At 44.2% G+C, this 22,679-nt stretch overlaps 2 protein-coding genes across 2 annotated transcripts in view; one reads left to right on the forward strand and one right to left on the reverse strand.

Moving 5' to 3' along the window:
* The first annotated feature begins 220 nt into the window (after positions 1 to 220).
* On the forward strand, positions 221 to 4,202 carry pim1 (Pim-1 proto-oncogene, serine/threonine kinase). Its single transcript, XM_083675899.1, has 6 exons — positions 221 to 638; positions 860 to 966; positions 1,119 to 1,169; positions 1,318 to 1,684; positions 2,176 to 2,352; positions 2,477 to 4,202. The coding sequence occupies exons 1-6, from the start codon at positions 557 to 559 to the stop codon at positions 2,668 to 2,670; spliced, it is 978 nt and encodes a 325-aa protein (XP_083532025.1). The 5' UTR covers positions 221 to 556; the 3' UTR covers positions 2,671 to 4,202.
* Positions 4,203 to 12,766: 8,564 nt separating this feature from the next.
* The window catches only part of LOC310807747 (glutathione synthetase-like), a 10,991-nt gene continuing 1,078 nt past the window's right edge, over positions 12,767 to 22,679 (reverse strand). Inside the window, exons 1-13 of the mRNA XM_083674337.1 lie at positions 21,254 to 22,679; positions 19,448 to 19,593; positions 18,360 to 18,505; positions 17,830 to 17,905; positions 17,373 to 17,512; positions 16,923 to 17,039; positions 16,522 to 16,602; positions 16,234 to 16,311; positions 15,938 to 16,004; positions 15,294 to 15,488; positions 14,539 to 14,620; positions 14,119 to 14,302; positions 12,767 to 13,689 (exon numbers count right to left, since the gene is read on the reverse strand). The exon at positions 21,254 to 22,679 is cut by the window's right edge and continues 1,078 nt beyond it. Of these exons, the coding sequence (XP_083530463.1) occupies positions 13,566 to 13,689; positions 14,119 to 14,302; positions 14,539 to 14,620; positions 15,294 to 15,488; positions 15,938 to 16,004; positions 16,234 to 16,311; positions 16,522 to 16,602; positions 16,923 to 17,039; positions 17,373 to 17,512; positions 17,830 to 17,905; positions 18,360 to 18,505; positions 19,448 to 19,579 (1,422 nt within the window). The 5' untranslated portion in view covers positions 19,580 to 19,593; positions 21,254 to 22,679 and the 3' untranslated portion in view covers positions 12,767 to 13,565. The remainder of the gene's footprint in view (positions 13,690 to 14,118; positions 14,303 to 14,538; positions 14,621 to 15,293; positions 15,489 to 15,937; positions 16,005 to 16,233; positions 16,312 to 16,521; positions 16,603 to 16,922; positions 17,040 to 17,372; positions 17,513 to 17,829; positions 17,906 to 18,359; positions 18,506 to 19,447; positions 19,594 to 21,253) is intronic.

Here is a 22,679-nt window from a genome sequence, read left to right on the forward strand (position 1 = left end):
TCCAAACTACTGCAGGCAAAACGTGTCTCCTTTTGGCGCGTTTTGATTCCCGCCAGTCTCGTCTAGCCGGTTACGCTTTTCATTATTATCATTCCGTGATTGACGTGCGTTTGGAAAGGCTATCATTGGTGGAGAAATAGTGGTGGGGCGGAGAAAGGATGACGTTCGGCGCTGTGGCTACACCCATTTACTATGGATATATATGTGTCCTTCTCTGCCCTTACCGTAAATTCAAAGAGCCGGTGTCTTAGCGACGAGACGTAGCTGACATTGTTTTTCTTTTAATTTGATAATTTGGCTGTTTACAATTCATTGTACAGATTCGCGTTAGTCTTATTTAATCTTTCTACTCGAGATTTTCACTCACTGGATACGTGGCTTTTTATGTTCAAGGACTGAACACAAGTCAACGAAATTACTAGCGATCTGGATGAGAGGATTGCTACCGCATTTTTTCCTACACATACAACGTGGATCACGAGTCCGATAGTGGAGCTGGAGCCTGTATCGGAATAATTGTACAAACCCAGATCATTTCTCGCGGATTACAGGAGAAATGCTGCTGTCCAAGTTGAATTCATTTGCCCACATTTCACCCGTCGATATGCCGGCGAAAATCCAGCTTCAAGTTCATCAAGGTTAGATGACGCTTGTGTTGTTAGCGTACTGTAGCTATGGAGGTTAGCTAGCACGCAGTACAGTAGTAGTCTACTGAGTAGCTATCGTTAGCTGGATTAAATTCTAACGGTTTTTCGGACCACATTGGTCATTATCTTGCTTCGCATTCATTCATGACTTGTATGTTACATTTTGCGTTGTGGAACAGTTGTATTTATCGTTTTTCCCTCTGATATTACAGTGAAAGAGAGGGAGCCTTTCGAGAAGATTTACCAGGTCGGCGCCGTGTTGGGAAGCGGCGGTTTCGGGACAGTGTACTCTGGCACAAGAATTGCAGACGGCGCACCGGTTAGTATTTTTTTCCGTTTTATTGCTATCGACGCACTTTTAGGCATGATCTTGGCTCTGAATTGTCCAACTAAGCAATATTGATTTTATTTGTTGTAGTATTCATCACATTTCAGGTTTGGTTGACGTAGTTTTCTTTTTTCCGCACACAGGTTGCTGTCAAGCATGTGGCAAAGGATCGGGTCTCCGAGTGGGGTGAGCTGGTAAGCATTGTTATGATTCATTAATGGGCTTTTTCGTGTGTTTTCGATGTTATTCATCTCAGTGTATTCGCTATAACTATGAATGTATTCTTTTAAATATGTGATAAATGTCAGAACCTAAACGAAATCGATTTTATTATTATTTCAGCCTAATGGCTCCCGTGTGCCCATGGAAATTCTGCTCTTGAAGAAAGTTGGCACGGCTTCTCGGGGCGTGATAAAGATGCTGGACTGGTACGAGCGATCGGACAGTTTTATTATCGTCATGGACCGGCCGGAGAACGTCAAGGACCTCTTTGATTTCATCACCGAGAAGGGTGCCTTACCGGAGGAGCTGGCAAATAACTTTTTCCGCCAGGTTCTGGAGGCTGTGCGACACTGCCATAACTGCGGGGTTGTACACAGGGATATCAAAGACGAAAATATCCTCATTGATCTGCGGACGGGCGAAATGAAGCTAATTGATTTCGGATCGGGGGCATTACTCAAGGACACTGTTTACACCGACTTCGACGGTAAGATACACCTCTTTACGGTATCCTAAATGTCAACAAACCGTATAGAATACATTTTGAATGCGTTTTATTAGAACCATCTGACAGCTTATTATCGTCATTCAACAAAATCATCGTCTATTTTGGTATGGTCGTTGACATTGCCTTGAGCCCCGCATAGTGTTTAGCCGAATGTGTGCATTACAGCGCCACCCTTTGGAGAGTAGCTGTATTTTTACACCTCAAAGTTTGTAAACATAAGTCACATGTCAGATCCTCCTCCCACACACACACTGGCACCTGATCCCACAAACGAACCTTGAATGAAGCCGCGCCCATTCTATTCTTGTCACTAATCCGCATTCATCGCTTGACATTTATGAAATACGGTCCTCCTTTTGTTTTCAATTGAAAGGTTATATACATGTTCTACAGCAATCGTGTTGAGATATGTTTGCCGTCATCAAAACAGAGCACCATTTAAGCCTTTCTCCTCTTGTTGACATCCACAGGCACTAGAGTTTACAGTCCACCCGAGTGGATCAAGTACCACCGGTACCACGGACGGTCCGCTACGGTCTGGTCTCTGGGGGTTCTGCTGTATGACATGGTGTGTGGAGATATCCCCTTTGAGCAAGACGAGGAGATCCTACGAGGCCAGGTGCTGTTCCGACGAAGAATCTCTACAGGTGAGTCTTCACAATTGAATGCAAACATTCTCACACCTATTGTGACGTGTGTGTGTGTGTGTGTGTGTGTATACACAATCCAAGCCACAGACTGATCATATCCCCCTTTCTCTTCCTCCTCCAGAGTGCCAGCAGTTGATCAAGTGGTGTCTGTCCCTGAGGCCGGCAGAGCGGCCGTCTTTTGAGGACATCATCAATCACCCATGGATGCAGAGCAGCACAACCAGCGTGTCCCCAGCTGAGTCCACCGAGATCAGGCTACACAGCATCAGCCACGAGCATCAGCCGGCTGCCTTCACCGCAGTGGCGGCTCAGTGACAGCCTACCCTGCTTGGGCACACAGAGACTATTACAGAGGACTATTGTAGCTGTATACACTGAAGAAGAAAACAACAAAAACAACAAGGTGGACTATCCAGAAGGAAGTTGCAGTTTTTTTATTTTACTTTTTTTTTTATCCTCGCTCCCTCTTTTCTCTCTCTCTCGTGGCCACCAGACCCCACTTGTTCACACTCATTAATTTGCTGCTTAATTGGACTCTGATACAGCAAAACATTCTCTCAAGCCTAAGAGTGACTTGTAGTATCCTCTGTGTGTACTGGCTGTAGTGTGAGAGCATGTAGCCTGCACCAGAGAACATCTATAGGGCCTGTGATCGCCCTGCTGAGGCAGTAACAAGTGGACAGTCTATGTTACCTTACTACCAGTCACTGTACTCTACCTTCTCCCTCACTGAAGAGTGTGTGTAGAGGGGGTCAGAGAAAGCAAAGAGGAGCAAATTTTAAGTGCCTTCATTCGCTGTGAGAGGTTGTTGGGGACCCTGGAAATACTTGAATTTCACGAGAAAAGAGAAAAACCCAATGAGGCTTTTTTTTTTTTTTTTTTTTTGTACAAGCTTTATTTCCTGCTCTTCTCTCATAGGCCTAGATCAGTAAAGCCTATGTCCATAGTACTACCAATGTCAATAGCAACCAGGCAAACCTCATAGATACATGATAACCTGTGCAAACAAAACACCGGAAGACTTACCTCACTGTACTCTACTCTCTCTCCTCCGCCATAGACACACAGTCTGATGCTCTCTCTCTCACTCTGCCCACCCCTCCTGTATGCACAGTTACCACTCACATAGACCTTCTGAATGCACACTGCAATGCAACCTACCACCATACTGAAATACTCTACTTTCTGCTCTTTTGTTTATGAGTTAAACATGTTACCTGGTGTCTTGGGCATCGCGGGTCAGAATCGAGGGCAGTTGTAAATTATAGAGCCTATTTATTTGTGTGACTTCTTCTATTCTCACTCAAGAGCTTTGTGGAAAACTATTTATTTATTTATAGAGAATTTCGGCTGCGTATTTCATTCCACAGTTTATTGAAGGGCCCACAGATTATTTAAATATGTATTTTCACCATATTTATGGCTTGAAATCTTCAGAGCAGATGTATGTGTGTTTGTGTATGTTTGTATATACGTGTAAATAACCTTCAAAGCACTTCCATTTTAATGTATGTAAACATTGAAAGTCTACTGATGGTAACTGTTTTTGTTACTGTATTTTTCGAAATGTCTGCTGTGGCTGTGAATGAACTGAGAATGTTTTGTGTGTGTGTGCCTGTGCGCACGTGTGTGTGTGTGTGTGTGTGTGTGTGTGTGTTTGTGTGTGTGTGTGCGTGCACGCGCATGTGTGCGTCTGTGTGCAGCATACATACAAAATATTGTTTTCACCTGTAGTTGCATGATTGCGGCTTGGATTGTTGTTTTGTTTTTACCATTCGAATTAGAAATTGTAAATTACGTTAGAAGCTATTTTTATACGATTTCAATAAATATTTTTTTAACCTTGACTGATGCCCCCATTTGTCTTACTTCTTCCTCCAGCTAGAACTTGTACATCGAGCCTGACATTCCATGTGTTAACATAAGGTGGAGAACAGCCCCAAAGGCATAATCATACTTCATATTAGACTGACATCAATGGATGACAACAAGATAAGTTGTCGCCATTGCTCTACCAAGCAGCTGTGCTTATGCTTTAGCCAACTCCCATGATTAGCTGTGTAATAGAAGTTGGCTGAAGCACATACGGAGATTAGCCAAGCAACCTGAGTAGAGATGATCAGACATGAACATGAGCCATTCCTTCACAGTACTCATCAATGCCTTTGTGTGTGTGTGTGTGTGTGTGTGTGTGAGAGAGGGGGGGGTGGGGTGTTGAACAGACAATTACCATATGTCAAAGTTGAGAAGGAGATATGATCCAGATTGCATTAGGGAAGCTGTCGATGGACCCAACTAAAAGACTTTGATGGCGTTCTTACGGGTTTATCTACACAGAAGTGCACGTTTAATCAGAGGCGATTATGCCACAGGGGTCCAGGCCTCAGTCGGCTAATCTGTTGGTGCAGCACCCTGTTTTAACCTGGCTCACATCTTCATCTTATAGGGGGAGTTAGCTGGCTACGTACTACTTAACTTAGGTCTTAGTCTACTTAACTTAGGTCTTAGTCTACTTAACTTAGGTTGTCTACTTAACTTAGGTCTTAGTCTACTTAACTTAGGTTTTAGTCTACTTAACTTAGGTCTTAGTCTACTTAACTTAGGTCTTAGTCTATGTCAACAGTGTTTTACCATTTTACACTGTATACAGTAGGTGGACAATTTTGTCTAGAAATTAGTCTCTACGTACACATTGAAAACACTTCTTTATAGCTGGGCCTGCTCTGAACTTAATTCCTTAAGCAGATATGGCACAGCATGTGGTTCCCTGCCCCGCCCTGTCCTGCCCCACCTTGTTCCCTCTCCAGGTCCCAAATGTTGCCAGTCTGCCCCTTGCCGCACCCCGCTCCACCCCGCCCTGCCCCACCCTGCCCCCGCCTTCACCCGCCCCTGCCCGCCCTTGCTCTGCCCAATTTTAACTTAATCTCGCATGCCAAACTCAGTCACTCTTCAGTCTTGAAGGAAGAAGAGCGACTGTTGACAGATGCTAATCCCTGTGACAACATTCCTCAACACCAAATTCATCCACTATCTTTTGTGGAAGGTACAATACAGTAATACTCCAATGTATTTTACTGCACGCTCGCTGTACCTGGAAGTGATTTGCCTGTGGGGAGATAGCATTACCACAACAGAGCGTTTTTCTTTTCAGTAGCATTGTTATGCATGCTTCTGAGAATATGGAGGCGTAGTCCGCTTGACCTGTGGGCGGCAGGTCCTTTGATATTAAAATCATAGAGTGAGGTCAGGTGTATTTTTAGCTACTCGGCCTCTTGGATGTCTAGAATGCCTCATATTTTATGATATAGGGTCTAAGCGCAGCTTAATAAAAGCCAGTCAGTGACATTGGAGTTGTAAATCAGGTATAGAGTGATGTTGGAGAACCCGGATGCATCAAGAGTTGCTACTGCTGTTGGTTGCTCTAATCTACAGTAAACAGCCTTTAATGCTACAGCCTTCTATCTCTGGTCCCATTCGCTTTAGTTATTGTTGCACAGTATTGTCTTAGGGAAAAAAAGGGGTTCAAAAGGGTTCTTCAGCTGTCCCTGTGGGTTACATGTAGAAGACTTTTGGGGACAGAACGGGTTCAACTGTACTTGAAAACCAGAAGGTTTTCTACAAAGGGTTCTTCCTCAGCAACAGCTGAATATATATACATATAAAAGGTTCTACCTACAACCATACAAAGTTATTCGGCTCTCACTGAGGAAGAACCCTTTGTACCAAAGAAGAAGAACCCTTTGTACCATATATACTATACTATATATGTATATTGTGCAGTGCTGCTGTCTGTTGTTGTTGACTTTCTCTGTGAACCTGAGGTGGATCTCGCCTCGCCATGCAAACCTGGTCAAATAAAGGGAAGGGGATTTGCATGGCCGATCTTCAGTGACTCATCCTCTCCTCTGCTACGGAGCTCATTTGAATGGTGACAATCTACACTCAGCTTTGTATCAGCATAACAGCAGGTCAAAGCAGGTCATGTTATAGTGTTGGAACTTCTGAGGTAATGATCAGTCTATTTTTTCGGATCTTTCGGAAATGTCAACCAACAAATAACATGCTATCAATATACATTATGAACAGTCAAGTAATGATCCATTATGAATTACCATGAACACCAATAATGTGTTATGAACATTTTGTGTACGGTAGCTTTTTGCATGAACTATAACATATTCTTCAAAAAGATGTAGTCATAATAAATTAATTATTAATCGTAAATCATATTCTCAGAGTTTAGATAACATTTAGATAACATTGCTTAGTTATGTGTGTGTGTCAACAGTGTTGCTCTGCAGGATGTGTACATTATAAAGCTTTTATTGTGATGATTTTAAGGTTCATTGCTGCTACAATAAAAAGTGTGTGTGTGTGTGTGCGTGCGTGCGTGCGTGCTTGCGTGAGAGTTCCTCTGGCTCCCTCATCACTCCTACTAACCAGTTCTTGGGAAACAGAAAGAGAAACTCCAGCTGTTGCAGAACCCTCCCTGTTCTGCTCTAGACCTCACAAAGCACCGGATCTATTGTGTAATACATGTACTCTGAAGAAGTTACTCAAACACACACACACACACACACACACACACACTCACACACACACGCACACACCATGTACAAACACAGGAAACACTCGACACCCTCATTTGTGATGTTGTGTAAATGTCATCCTGTGAATCACAAAGGTGTGTGTACTTACACAAGGTGTATGCAAACTCGCATTAGGATAATGTCCTTCTTGTGCATATACACAGGGAATATACAAATGTAAGTACACAGACACATACCTCCCTGGAAGTCTCCTCCACGCATGCACACACACACATAAACACATGCACACACACACCCATACACACACACACACACACACACACACACACACACACACACACACACACACACACACACAGAAAGAAAGAAAGAAACAGAGAGAAAGAGAGAGAGAGAGAGAGAGAGTATTGTCTTGGTGTCTTGTCTCAGTTCTTCCGCCAGATCACAGCGCTCTCTGAAAGGTTATTCTGTTCTTCCTCTGTATCAGAGTGTTCCACCAGTGACTCACCCTGCTCCTCATCACAGTCTGTCTCTGTCTGTGTGTGTGTGTGCGTGTGTGTGTGTGTGTGTGTGTGTGTGTGTGGTCTGGGTCTTCCCCAGCCCCAGCCCCAGCCCCAGCAGATGCCTTTGTACATAGTTTACTGCGGTGGGAACTGACAGGGCTACAGCGTGTCTCTCCTTCTAGGGCTGCGGCTGCTCAGAGCTCCGACAGGAGGGTCCTCACTGTCTGATACATATACGCTGCCCTCTGTGTCCTCCGATTCCTAACTCCACCAGCCTCCACTCCCTCTGCTTAGAGTCTGTTCTCCTATTTCCCATCAAAGGTTTATCAGAAGTGGCCATTCACATCAATTTTGCTCTCATTTGATGCTTTAATTGTCCCAGTGAAAGTGAGTCATTTTACACATGCTAAAGAATCCACTGCAGTTGAACTTGTTACAGAAAGCCGTTGGCAGTTTGAATTTGTATTCTGTTCTCACATTTTTTGTGAATGAGAGAGAGAGAGGGGGGGGGGGGTGGCATTCTGACATCTGTGGCAGATCCCACGGTTGGTTGTCCAGCCCAGCCACACCCCCTCCATACCTTGCTCTCTCCCTCTCTCCCTCCCTCCCTCCCTCCCACAGCAACAAGCCAGGACATGGGAGAGCCCAACTGAGAGGAGAGGAGGACTGTGGGAGAGAAGGAGGCCATAAGAGAGCCAAGCTGAGGAGAGGAGAAGAGGAGGATTGTGGGAGAGACAGGCCATGTTTGCCTGTCCTGCCTGGAGGATGGCTGAGGGTTTTCAGGAGGAGGGATGAATGAGATGTCAGGGTGACCCTGACTCCCCTGGCCTGGCTGCTACTCCCTGGCCTGGCTGGGGCTCCCTGACTCTCCCTCTCTCCCTTTCTCCCTCTCCCCCTCTCTCCCTTTCCTCCTCTCTCCCTTTCCTCCTCTCTCCCTTTCCCCCTCTCTCCCTCTCCCCCATCTCTCTCTCTCCCTCCTGGGGAGGGGAGGACTGCAGCCTTCCTGCCCCCTGACTCCCTGGCCCAGCTTGGACTCCTACCTGCACGGCAGGGACTCAGAACCCTGGAAGACCCAAGGCAGTGTGAGAACGCATCCACGCCTGTCTCCCGCCTGGGGAGAAGAGGGGAGGGCTGCTGCATTCCTGCCCCCTGACTCACAGCCTCCCTGACTCAGCCTCTCAGCCTCTCAGCCTCTCAGCCTATCAGCCTCCCTGACTCAAGCCTCTCAGCCTCCCAGCCTCTCAGCCTCCCAGCCTCCCTGATTCACAGCCTCCCTGACTCACAGCCTCCCTGACTCCCAGTCTCTCAGCCTCCCAGCCTCTCAGCCTCCCTGACTCCCTGCCTCCCTGCCTCCCTGACACACAGCCTCCCTGACTCCCTGCCTCCCTGACTCACAGCCTCCCTGACACACAGTTGTTCTGTGTAGGATCGGGTTGGCCATTAAGCTAAAGGTCAGTTTGCTCTGCTCTCCCAGGCAAACAGGCACACACGGACCTCAGGGCAGGAGGTGTGGTGACGGCACCTACGGTGAGGGAACTTGAGGGATTGTGGAGTCTCGTCCTGTTGCAGCTTGCCAGTGTGGGTTGGCGTACCTTTGAACTGTGAAACTCACTGAGTTCCATTTGAACTTTGTATGATAGTGAACTTTCTTTGCTTAGCTGTACATTCCTAGGGGGAATGAGCTTCAGTTGGAGTATAGTGAACTTCTTAGCTTTGCTGTAGATTCCTTTGGGTAATTAGGTCCAGTTGGACTAACAAGTGATAGCAGCTCTATTGCCATGAAATACCGAAGAGTCTGTTAACTGCTCACATCTGTAACCCATGATACATTGAGCCCTGTATTGGCATGACTTCCCTGTATTGTCTTGTGCACACAGAAACTGGATTCTAAAAACATTTTATGGAGCTACTATTGTTTAAAGCATTCTACTACACTCCTGACCCTCTCTCCCCCCCCCCCCCCCTCTCTCTCTCTCTCTCTTTCTCTCTCTCTCTCTCATCTCTCTCTCTCTCTCCCTCTCTAACTCTCTCTGTCCAAATATTTGTCATAACCCTCCCACCCCAATGCATTCCCATCAACCCCTCCCCTCCTTGTACCTTCCCGTAAAGTTGTGCCTCCCCTCCACTTCCTCATTCCTGCAAGGGTAATAAAACGGAGCCAGTGATGTGTCAACATGCCTCTCCGCCCAAGGTTGTTGATGTGGGGTTTCCATCATGCATGAGCATGCATTTCCCAGGCCCTTTAGCTATTAGCTAACAATGATGTGGACACAATTCATTTCACAACTATGTTGATATATGTGCAGATACTTGTGTGAGTTCACGAGAATTGTTACTACTACCTGTCAGTTCATGATTCATGTTGCTTTCACCTCAATAAACCCACAAGGAATGCAAATTTGTTATCCAGAACATTCTTCTCCTTGATGTTGGTGGGAGTGAATATGTTATTGTAATACTGTTTGTCATTTAGTAGACGCTTATATGTAAAGTGACTTCCAGTGTATGTATCATTTTTTTTCTTTCCATAGCCTGTGGTCCCGATGGAGATGGAACCCGCAGCCTTAGCAGTCCCAGGCATTCCCATGTGTCTTGTTCTCATCATTATGAGAGAGGAAGCTGCAGTTGAGAAAGTTGTGATTTACAGTAATGAAGAACTTACATGGTGAAAAACAGGAATTGAACCTTGGCCTCTTGTCTTTGTGGTGGTTGTGGAATTTGTTTCCCCTTTGAGGGCTACTCAGATGGATACTGAGTGGAATAAGTATAGTTGACATAGTAGTGTGTAAGTGCAGCATGCATAGTGAGTGTGTAAGTGTAGTATACATATGTAGTGTGTAAGTGTAGTATGCATAGGTAGTATGTAAGTGTAGTATGTATAGGGAGTGTGTAAGTGTAGTATACATATGTAGTGTGTAAGTGTAGTATGCAGAGGGAGTGTATAAGTGTAGTATGCATATGTAGTGTGTACGTGTAATATGCATAGGAAGTGTGTAAGTGTAGTATGCATAGGTAATGTGGACGAGTAGTATGCAGAGAGAGTGTGCATATGTAGTATGCATATGCAGTGTGTAAGTGTAGTATGCAGAGAGTGTGTATGTGTAGTATGCATAGGGAATGTGTACATGTACTTGGCATAGTTTCAGGGAGTTCCTGTCTGTTCCTGTCCTTCCTGGCAGTCAGCAGCTCCACTGGTACAGGATGTTATTACATTGTACCCATGATGACAGAGCAATGGAGGGAAGGAGGGAGGGAGCGAAAGGAGGGAGGTCGCAGCAGAGCGCTGCTGGCACAGACCTTTGTCCCCAAGGTGACCAGGCTGTCCTATCTCCACCCAGATCCTCTACTCTAAAGGTCCTCTGGGACATGAGAGACACGTGGCCAGTCAGATGTGCTGGAGTCAGGGGACAGGAGGCCGTAAACGGAGAGATAACGGAGGAGAAGTGTGCTTTGAAGCCACGTCTACAGCCAGCGTAGTGGAGAGTAAAGCCAAATTCCTTGACAACAAAATAGCAGAGTCATCTGTTCTGGCCATGGACTTTACACCCACAACAGAGGTGTCCATGACTGGGTGTTGGTGTCGGGGCAGGTTCACACAGAACAGTGTCATGTATGTTATGTTGACACCAGGTTAGGCTGGTGGAAGTAGAAAACGGAGGATGGTCTGTTCTTCCACCTCGGCTGGCCACTTTCCCTCGTAAAGACCTCTTCACCCCCCCACTACCCCTCTGTACAGTTCCTCTGCTGTTAATAATACTTTAAACAAATGTAGTTGTTGTAAGTTGCTTTGGATAAAAGCGTCTGCTAAATGTCAAAAATGTAAATGTAAAAATGTCATTGTAATGCATGGAACGGAGGCAGGCCTGGATCTGATCATTTTGCCACGATAAAATGAAAGAATGTACAATAATAATCATTGCGGCTCGCACCGCTTGCAGCCCCAGGTCCTAGCGCTGCCAATTCACCACCCTACAGTATGTCTACAGTATGCTATGCTACGCTACAGTATACTACGGTATGCTACTGTAGACCAGGCCAGGGTGTGGAGTCAGGGTAGCTATGCTACACTATGCTTTGTTATGCTATGCTACGGTCCTCCCTGTAGACCAGGCCAGGGTGTGGAGTTAGGGCAGCTACGCTACGCTACGCTATGGTCCTCCTTGTAGGCCAGGCCAGGGTGTGGAGTTAGGGCAGCTACGCTATGTTATGCTACGCTATGGTCCTCCCTGTAGGCCAGGCCAGGGTGTGGAGTTAGGGCAGCTACGCTATGCTATGCTACGCTACGCTATGGTCCTCCCTGTAGGCCAGGCCAGGGTGTGGAGTTAGGCCACGGTCCTCTCCGCTGTTGTCATCTTGTTGTTTCCTGTCCTTCCATCCGCCTGACCGGAGCCAGAGCAGTCTGACCCACTTCCACCTTGACATGACCCACTTGCTGTAGTTCTTTCCTGACCTGGTGCTTCCATCAGCAGTGTGTGTGTGTGTGTGTGTGTGTGTGTGTGTGTGTGTGTGTGTGTGTGTGTGCGTGTGTGCGTGCGTGCGTGCGTGCGTGCGTGCGTGTGTGCGTGTTCCGTCACCGCCTGCCACCGGCCAGCTAACTAGTCCACTTGTGCAACCAGCTCCAACAGTCAGTCTGAACCCAGTGACTAGAGTTGAATCCTACCAAATCCTAGTACACTACAGCCTTGTGTTTAGAACTCTCCTTACTATGTGTCCTTTCCAGTGATGTGTCCTTTACCTATTTCAGTTGGCTCATTCATCCCCTGTCCTCTCCTCTGGGTCAACGTCAACTTTCCTGGTAAAATGAAAAAAGATAAGAAAAGCAAACGTAACAGCTGAAAAAAAGATAGTGAGCTTTCCAGTAAAGGTGATGAAGGTGACTTTTATTTGAACCACAGATTCCTTTCCATGGAAGTCAGTTAGCTGTTGGAATTCCATATTTTTGACCCTTGACTCCCCCTAGAGCTTCTTCTACAATGAACAAACACTCAGTTGTTTTTCCACAGAATCCATCCTGCTGCAGGCAGTGCCAAGAGTTTCCCATTTGAAATTGCAGTGCTGACAGCCCTAGTGAGATCTGTGTGTATGTGTGTGTGTTTGTTTTTCTTATCCTGAGATGAGTTATTGACACACACACACACACGCACGCACGCACGCACGCACGCACACACACACATACACACACATACAAACACACACAGAGGTCAAACACGCCTGGAATGTGTTTCATAAAGGACAGATGTGGTCACATGGTCCCTTTGTTGTCTTCTGTGAAGAGGTGTCATATCAGGAACAGAGATAGGGAGATTATATAAACAAAAACATGACAACATCCCCAAAGTGGATTGTTTATTGCGAAGACAAAGATGCAACACAGATACCACACAGGTCAGTGTTCTGCTCAGGGTCAGTGTTCTGCTCAGGGTCATCGTTCTGATCAGGGTCAGTGTTCTGATCAGGGTCATCTTTCTGATCAGGGTCAGTGTTTAGACAATTATATTTCTATGGCTGAGATAGACACTGGTTTCCCGTACACAGAGTAAGCCTTATCCGAGAGTAAAATGCATCCATCTTCAATGGAGATTTTCTGTATTGTTGTTAGTCCAGGACTAGGCTTAATCTGTGTCTGGGAGACCAGCCGTAAACCTTCTTCATTAATGATCATTACAAATCTAACATGTGATGTGACACATAGGTGGTGATATCCCTCAGAAAGACCTACAGGTAGACCTTATCTGAATACCACTTAAAGATCAACGTAATACAAGATGGCAATTATTACAAATAACAAAATCACAACTTTCTGAACCCAGATGTGGCTACTGTATTTTTTATACACTCATTAATGACATATGTTTGCTCTGTTCCCCCAAAAGGAATCATTCCACAGCGTTAGTGAATCTCTCTCCTTATTTGGACATCCTCTCCTGTGGTTTGGTACAGTCATAGAAGTAATACCTCATCCTCTACTGCCACCGGGTGTTCAAACAGGGAACAGCATTTCTATCAACGGTCTGATATGATACTGTGATACAGAGGGGCAGGACGCAGGAACAGTCTACAGAGTGACAACAACACAGTACACACACACATATAGAATTCATATAGAACACACACACACACACACACACACACACACACACACACACACACACACAGTTCAGATGAGAAGAGGGTTGTCCAGCACCATGACCCCTGCGTCCACCCCACCGTCCAGGTGTTCAGTGGACTTGGTCCTCAGAAGATGGCCAGCACACTCGTTCAGTACCATGTCTTTACCCTGCCTGTGTTGACACACATTAAACACAACATGAGGGTAAAACACACACAACACTCTCAAGAGCCAGAGAGGATCCTTATCTCTCAATGGGTCTGGTCTGACAAGACACGTGTGTGTATACTAGTAATGCATTATACACTACTAAAATAAATACACCAACATGTCATTGGTTGTACTAAATGCTGCAAATCAAAGAGGACGTACTTTTTTTCAAGGATAAAGCTCAGAAAAACAGATCCTTATAGGCTTGCGTAGCAGAGGAGGCTGATGGAGACAGGCTCATTGTAATGCATGGAATAGAATGAGAAATGTGTGTTTGATAGCTCCATTCCATTCCATGTGTTTGATACCATTCCTTATTGCATTCCATGCATTACAATGAGCCTGTCCTCCGATTTCTACCTCCACCAGCCTCCTCTGACCAGATACGTACCTGACATAGGCCCCAAAAACACCAATCTCATACAGGCAGCTGCTAAGTTTCAGCGGCATCTCTCGGTCCAGGAGGTAGTTGTACACGGGCCGGGGCTGGATCTTGTCCATCAGGATGTAGGCGGTTCGGTCCTCTCCGAGGCCCTCCAGAACCTGACAGATCTCAGCTCCATAGATGTTGTTACCTACAGCAGGAGAGGAATTCTGTTAGAATATTCTTCAAATGCACCCTCCTTCCCTTCCTTCGGTTCTGCCTTCCTTGACAAAATCACTGATCTCGGATAGGACTTTATGAGTGAAAGTAATGCAATAGGAAGCTGACTTTATCCAATCTAATCACTCCAATCTATCAAGATAGTTTTGACCTCAAGGAGAGGAGGATGGGAGGACACCAGTCTCCCTGGTGTGATGGTCCACTTACCCCCTCCTTCCCTCTGTGGCTTCAGGACAAACTGCTCTGGTTTGGCCAACGCCATGGCAACAGTCTTGTCACCCTCGGGTCCCTATGACACATATATTGATATTGAACAAGAAAGTTAAAGCACAAAAACTGAATCAACATCAAACTGCGCTTGACATATTTAACATAATTTGAGAAGTGCTCGTCTCGGAAGCGTAACACTGCTTGCATGGGAAGCTAGATCAAACACACCTTGGGCCCCAATCTGGTTCAGCAGTGCTGAGCAGAGCAAAACATACCTTACAACTCAGAATACTCTCATCTCAGCATGACTTTCATTGTAGCAAAACAATGGTTTTGAGAACTGTAATTATTCAGTGTTTTTGTAAACATTCTGACAATGCATTGCATATCATGGAAATGCTAGATGCAGTATTCAAAACTCCCATTCAATTACTTCTCATTGTATCTATTACAAATATTAAGGTAAAGATGGCTGACTTTGCCTCAACTTTACAAATCTTTGCACATGCAAATTGGGGCCCCTTATGTTTTTCAAATATTCAAAACCATTTAAAATACAATGGTCTGGTAATAGTAATTTTTTTCTTAGGTCTGGTACTAATAATAACGATTTTCAGAAGGCAAACAGTGTTCCTGTGTGATTCATTGGATGGTAGAGCATGGCACTAGCCATGCTTAGGTTGAATGTTCGATTACCGCTGGGACTGCACAAACATATATGTGAAAAATGCCTGTCTCTGTGGTTCTCTCACCATGTCTAGTGTATACTGCCCAGCGAACGTGTCCCGGATCTGGGCCACAACCTGAGGTTGGTCAGGGAAGAACCTCTCCAGAACCCCAGGTCTGGCCAGCTCCTGCTGGACCTTCTTGGTGCCGGCCAGGTGGGTGCTGATGTCTGGACACTTCACAGCCATAGAGCGCTCCATCAACAGACGAGCCTCCCAGTTCTGCATGAACACACACACACACGCACACGCACACGCACACGCACACACACACACACACACACACACACACACACACAAACACAAACACACAAACAAACACACAAACAAGGATGAATGAAAAATTAATGAGTTAATGAGTAGTCATTGTTTTATATGGTTTTATGTTTTTTTTTTGCTTGTATGATGGGCAGGGTTTGTTGTGTCTCCTGCATGAAAGACACAAGCATCTACCCTTACGCCAAGAAAACATCCTCAAGGCCCCAAGGGCGATACTTGAGTTTACTCTTAAGCTTGATGTCTCGGACAGGGCTACCTCATCATGAGAGAAAGAGTCATTCCAAACCACCTCCGCTACATTTGACAGTTAAAGCTGTCTGTCTAGTGAGGTTACAGGAACAGTATGTTCTGTGGTATTCTTGGCATCAGGAAGGACAGTAAATTGATCAAACCTGTTTGTTGTAGTTGTCTGGCATGTACCCATAACGATAATACACAATAGCAACTTCCAGTCCATCTCTACACGGAGAGAATGAGGGAGAGATATCAAAACAGAGCTTCAATTGCTTACATGGAAACAGTCATACATATTATATCATACATAGCTATTATTAGTATGTTATTATTACGTCAACAAAAGAGAAATATACTGTAGTTACCTACAGTCTATGTTAACCATCAGACACATTCCATCATGTCAGCACCCATTCTCAAAACATTTCACTTCAACAACAACAACAACACTTACACAAATAGCCTCTTGTTATGATCAAGCGATCCAGTCTTAGATACTTCCTCAAACCGTCTTCGTATAACAGGAATATTTCTAAATATAAGCAAAAATATTGTAGTCAATATTGTTCAATATGATTTCTTCCCATACACAGCATCAGCAGTGGGGGTAGACCAGAGGATGGGCTCATTGAGAATGCTGATGTAGCACATTCTAAGACAGTGAGTGGACACAAACATCAGTCACAGTGTATAACACAGAACCATATTTAAAGACCATGTCTGACCGGTTTCTAACTCCTACCTGTTCAACAGCTCATATTCTATATTGCGATGGCCGAAGATGCCTCTCTGCTTCTCCTCAACCAGAAACATGACCACTGCCCTACAGGGACACAAGATAAACAGGACGCGCCATTTGATACTCAACAGTAGTTGTACATCAGTACAACCAGCACATTAGGCCTATAGCAGTGAAGCGACTGTTAAAAGATGCTAATCCCTGTGACTAAATTCCTCAATGCCAAGTCCATCTCCTATGGAAGATAAAGTACAGTGGAGGCTGGGTCATTGTTACTAAATGCCAGTGTAAAAATAGGTCACATTCCATTCCTGCTGGGACAGAATACTACTGTTGGGTTGGGTACTGTGACAGCTTATAGTAATTTCAGTTGAAAAATTGACAATAAGATTTATCTTTCTCACCTGCCTGAGCCATAAAGCTCCCAGGCCTTAGCCAATCCCCGGGCCAGACCTGCCGGAGGATCATTGTCTGGGACACATTGACTCTCGTCGAACCGGCCGGCCTGCTTCAGGACATGTCTGATGATGTGGGAGGATAGAGAGTTAGAGAGAGAGTATTATTTAACCTTTATTGGTTCAGGGAGTCCTAACTCCTATTGAGGTAAAAATACCTCTTTCTCATGAGAAAGAAGCAGCATACTTGTTCCAATAACAGCTACACCATGACAGACAGATATGTCCTCAATATGAAATCATTTTCCTATTTCTCTTAACATTAATTTTATCAAATTCACTCAACTTTATTTTTCCTGTGAGGGAACGTCTTGTGTAGGCTACAAACAAGTCGTCAACAATAACAACAACTGTGTCCAAATTACACTGGACAAAAGGCAGCTAGCTGTATGAATGTACCGGTGGACATCTGGAAAACGTGTGTTAACGCTACAGGAACCAGCAGCAATGGTGTTGATCTCTATCTGCTTCAGCAATGCCCTCCCGTCCTCACTCTGGTCCAGCATGTAGTCAGAGCGGTTCAGACCCAGGACTATGGACTGAAGTCACATCTCAAATCAGCTGATTGTAACAATAAATAACTCTATCCATGTTTCGCCCCATAATAAAATACTCAAACTACTTGAACAAACAATCAACTGCAATGCTACTGATATACAACAATTTGAGAAGAAGAAATCGGAGGACGGGCTCATTGTAATGCATGGAACCGAATCGGGAATGGTATTAAACACGTGTGTTTGATACCATTCCTCATTCCATTCCATGCATTACAATGACCCCGTCCTCCGATTTCTACCTCCACCAGCCTCCCTTGAATTTGACCCATTTCTCTATAAGAGAAGCAGTGAGCTACCTGGGCCCGGCCCTCTGCTAGGACCTGTCTGTGAAGGGTGAACAGCCTGGCAGTGAAATCATCAGCTTCGATGGTGCTGTGGGGAAAAAAGAGTACATCAGTAAAGCCATTATACAGAACATCCATTTCCAGTCACACAAACTGTGGGGGTTGGTGTGTCTAGGCAGATCTACTGCAAATGCCTGAGAGATGTTGTTGTTGTTCGGAATCTGTGGAATGGTGTGTGGAATCTTCAAATTCAAAATGTCAATTACCTTGTCACTTAAACTTGCAAGTACTGGACACATGATCATTTTATTGCCAAGCAACAGAGGAATGTGGACACGTGCCACTACAGCATGATAGGGAGCTCATCATTAACCTCCGGCCACACACAGCAATGAGACAGCACAAAACAACACAACACAATACACTTGAGATGTGACGAGTGCATGATACACATGTACAGCGTATGGCTCTCTGTTGTGATTTGAAAGCCCTTCTCCTGGTTGACTGTGTATGTATGTATCTCCTCCTGACTGGTCCTTTACCTGGATAGAGCCTGCTCCAGGAAGCTGGAGTCCTGGCTGATCAGGTCCACCAGCCGGTTGTAGTGTGTTTGGACTGCCAGGGCCTGCAGGAAGAGAGCCTTGGGCACCGGCGACGGGAGGAGGGTGAACGGAGCGTAGGTGACAACCTGAAACCAGACACACATATGGACAGTGGCTCTGACCTGAGGACCCTTTTGAAGTACAGTAAGCATATTGCATTTGGTCATTGGTGAATGTCGTCACTGTTTTGTTATTTTTATTAGTCCTCTGTGGCTCAGTTGGCAGAGCATGCCGCCGGCAACACTACAGTTGTGGGTTCAATTCCAGTTGAGATCATGCAGTATATACAAGGAATGTATATATGCACTCACTGCACTGTATGATGCTTTAGGTAAAAGCAACTGCTAAATGGTGTGATATTATATTTTTCTTGAATGCACTGAGTGCATAAACACAAGCTTCACACTGGCTTTTTAAATATAGTTAATCATCTATTGTTCTAGCAGCTTCATAGTTGGCTTTACAATGAAGAAAGTTGTCTCTGTGAGATATGTCATTCATTTACCAGTGTTGTTTGCCAACTATAAAGTATATTCAGGCAATTACACTAGAGGTTAATGCAACTTGCAATCTGTTTGAGCGCTGGTGCAGTATTAGAGATAACCATCTAGATTCATGACTGGTGTAGTTTTTGGTTGGGCTATCTCCTACTTGGCAGGCATGAAAGGGCAATAGCCTCTCAAACAATGCAAGTCACTGTTGCTAGTTAGTTTTTGAGTTGGGTGAATTATCGTTTTCGTTTGCTAGCAAGTGGTCAGTGATTGCCAGCTGACAGTCAAAACTCACAGTTGTAATGATGGAAATAAATTCTGATCAAAACCCTGTTGGCAATTTCCTGAAATAACACTTGACCAGTCCATCAGAAATGCGTGAGTTTGCGAGGTGCGCGAATTATTGAAATACATAATTACATAAATACATAATGCACGAATTAAGTCTCAGCAAAGACATCTTTAAAAAATTGTTGTTTGACGAATATTTTCGTAATTAACACTGCTGTGAGCTGAATTATATAATGACATATTCACCTCGGATGAGTTGGGGGTCTCTTTTGTCCGTATTATGTGTCCGTGTTGAAGGGCGAAGTCTTTGGCCTTGTCCGCCAACTCCTGCATGACGTCAGTGTTCCTCAGCAACTCCTCTGGTATCCCACTGGCCATCGCAGTTCACTGGTCTTCAAGTGGTCAGAACAGATTTGAGAAAAATGTAATGCTATTTTTTAATAAAATGTGAAAAGTTGTTTTCAATGTGTTGCCTCTTTACAAGGAATAAGTCAAATGTTATTATTATTAAAAAAAATTATATGACAACTAGATTTCTAGATTTGTCAAGGCAGCTGAATGACAAGCTCTCCTTCCGCTCAGCTAGTGATGATAAGATAGATAATCGTGTAGTCGAGTCACACCTACATGTCGAAGAATATGTGTGGACGCACTCATAAACGCGCGCGGTGTGTGTGTGTGTGTGTGTGTGTGTGTGTGTGTGTGTGTGTGTGTGTGTGTACGATAATCATTACATACGTTAAAGTGACATAACCTGTTGGGTGGGTGTGTTGAGTGTATGTGCAATGTATAGAGGCTTTGGAAAGTATTCAGACCCCTTCAATTTTTCATGTTTAGAAATGTCTGCAAATGTATTAAAATTGAAATACAGAAAAACCTAATTTACTAATAAGTATTCAGACCCTTTGCTATGACACTCTTAAAATATGCTCAAATGCAAAAATGTCATCAAGTCACTCAATAAGTTGAATTGAGTCCATCTTAATGCAAGGATAATAGTTAATGTGATTTTTTTTTCTTTGTTTTTACAGGGTCCCTGGTTTGCATATTGCAATTACACACTGTGTGGATCAGCTTGACATTACAAACTGAGCAAATGGAGAGGAACAAAACTACTCAGGAATGCTACCCAATGCTACCCAGAGGCACAGTCAATGGGACAACATCATCTCAGTCACTATACAAAATTGGTCTATAACCAAGTGGTAAAAAATAATCCCTTAATGGAAAATAATCTATCTCACATCCATAATTGTGTTTGCAACAATGAATTCAAGGAATACAGCAAAGAAAGTGGCTGGAAATGTGTCTATATGGTTTTACTACAAAGCATACGTTTAGTGCAAATCCAGCACATGCAATGCAGTTTCCACACCATCCCTCATGTGAAGAATAGTGGTAGCTGCATCATGTTATGGGTATGTTTGTCCTCAGCAGGGACTGGGGAGTTTCTCAGGATCAAGAGAAAATTATGAAATGTTCTGAGTTGGTTGTGACATCCTAATCCACACAGTGTGTAATTGATTCCTATGCAAACCAAAGACTATAAAAACTAAAGATATTCATTCCGAAATCACATGAACTACAATCCTTGCACTCAGATGGACTCAATTAAACTTATTGAGTGACTTGATGACATTTTTGAGTGTCATAGCAAAGGGTCTGAATACTTAAGTACATGAGGTATTTCTGTATTTCAACTTTAATACATTTGCAAAAGTTTCTAAAAACATGTTTTTGATTTGTCATTATGGGTATAGTGTGTAGATTGATGGCAAAACATTTTAATTTAATCAATTTTAAATTGAGTCTATAACACAACAAAATGTGTAAAAAGTGAAGGGGTCTGAATACTTTCCGAAGCCACTTCATACAGACAGTGCATTTGGAAAGAATTAAGACCCCTTCACTTTTTCCACATTTTGTTATAGCCTTATTCTAAAATGGATTCAATTCATTTTTTTCCTCATCAACTGACAAAGTGAAAACAGGTTTTTAGAAATGTTTGCTAATTTATTAAAAATAAAAAACTGAAATATCACAATTACATACGTATTCACACCCTTTGCTATTGAGCTCAGATGCATCCTGTTTCCATTGATCATCCTTGAGATGTTTGATTTGATTGGAGTCCACCTGTGGTAAATTCAATTGATTGGACATGATTTGACACACACCTGTCTATATAAGGTCCCACAGTTGACAGTGCATGTCAGAGCAAAAACCAGGCCATGAGGTAGAAAGAATTGTCCGTAGACCTCAGAGACAGGATTGTGAGGCACAGATCTGGGGAAGGGTACAAAAAACATTCTGCAGTATTGAAGGTCCCCAAGAACACAGTAGCCTCCATCATTCTTAAATGGAAGAAGTTTGGAACCACCATGACTCTTCCTAGAGCTGGCCGCCCGGCCAAACTGAGCAATAGGGGGAGAAGGCACATCATCAGGGAGGTGACCAAGAACCCAATGGTCACTCTGACAGAGCTCCAGAGTTCCTCTGTGGAGATGGGAGAACCTTCCAGAAGGACAACCATTTCTGCAGCACTCCACCAATCAGGCCTTTATGGTAGAGTGGCCAGACAGAAGCCACTCCTCAGTAAAAAGCACATGACAGCACGCTCAGAGTTTGCCAAAAGGCACCTAAAGGACTCTCAGACCATGAGAAACAAGATTCTCTGGTCTGATGAAACCAAGATTGTGGCAGCATCATGCTATGGGGATGTTTCACAGCGGCAGGGACTGGGAGACTAGTCAGGATCAAGGGAAAGATGAACGGAGAAAAGTACAGAGAGATCCTTGATGAAAACCTGGCTTTGTCATTATGGGGTATTGTGTGTGGTGGAGTTGATGAGGGAAAAAAAAGAATTTAATGCATTTTAGAATAAGGCTGTAACATACAAAATGTGGAAAAAGTGAAGGGGTCTGAATACTGTCCGAATGCACTGTATGCTAAAATGTACGATAATTATCACATACATTCAAGTGACAAAACCTGTAATTTTCACAGACGCTCAAAACAAACATTACATGACATTTTATTTTCAGATGAAAACCCACACACTGCTTAATCTGCCTGGCCTTTTATAGGACATACAATAGACCAACACACTCCTTATTAACTGACAATGACAAAGTCATCTCTTATTTCCAGAGAACCTATCCTCATAATGGTATGTAGCTGATTGTGAGTTTATTTTCTCATCATGAGTTGTGTCTGCTTTAATGAGTGTGTTTTAAGGCTTAGTGTATATAGGCCTACAGTGTATAATCAGCTCGGCAGCCTGCCAAGGCCTGTTGCCAGGGGAAAGTAACTAAGGGGGCACATGACATTTCTGAGGGGCACAACTATTTGAGCAAAACAAAAAACAAAATAAAAATTTGAGCTTGGTCATAAAACAGGTTGGATAATTGATCATACAACTAAATACAATGTGTTTGCAGCCATACGCAGCTGTCTGACCAGCGGATAGCGGGCTACT

This window comes from Argentina silus (genome assembly GCF_951799395.1).
Source record: "Argentina silus genome assembly, chromosome: 8".
NCBI lineage: Eukaryota > Metazoa > Chordata > Actinopteri > Argentiniformes > Argentinidae > Argentina > Argentina silus.

Bases quoted from the DNA above. Each gene is read 5' to 3' on its own strand.
- pim1 (XM_083675899.1), top strand. From the start codon at position 557: ATGCTGCTGTCCAAGTTGAATTCATTTGCCCACATTTCACCCGTCGAT. The intron at 639-859 runs GTTAGATGACGC...CTGATATTACAG, and splicing joins CCAGCTTCAAGTTCATCAAG to TGAAAGAGAGGGAGCCTTTC. The intron at 1,685-2,175 runs GTAAGATACACC...TGACATCCACAG, and splicing joins TGTTTACACCGACTTCGACG to GCACTAGAGTTTACAGTCCA.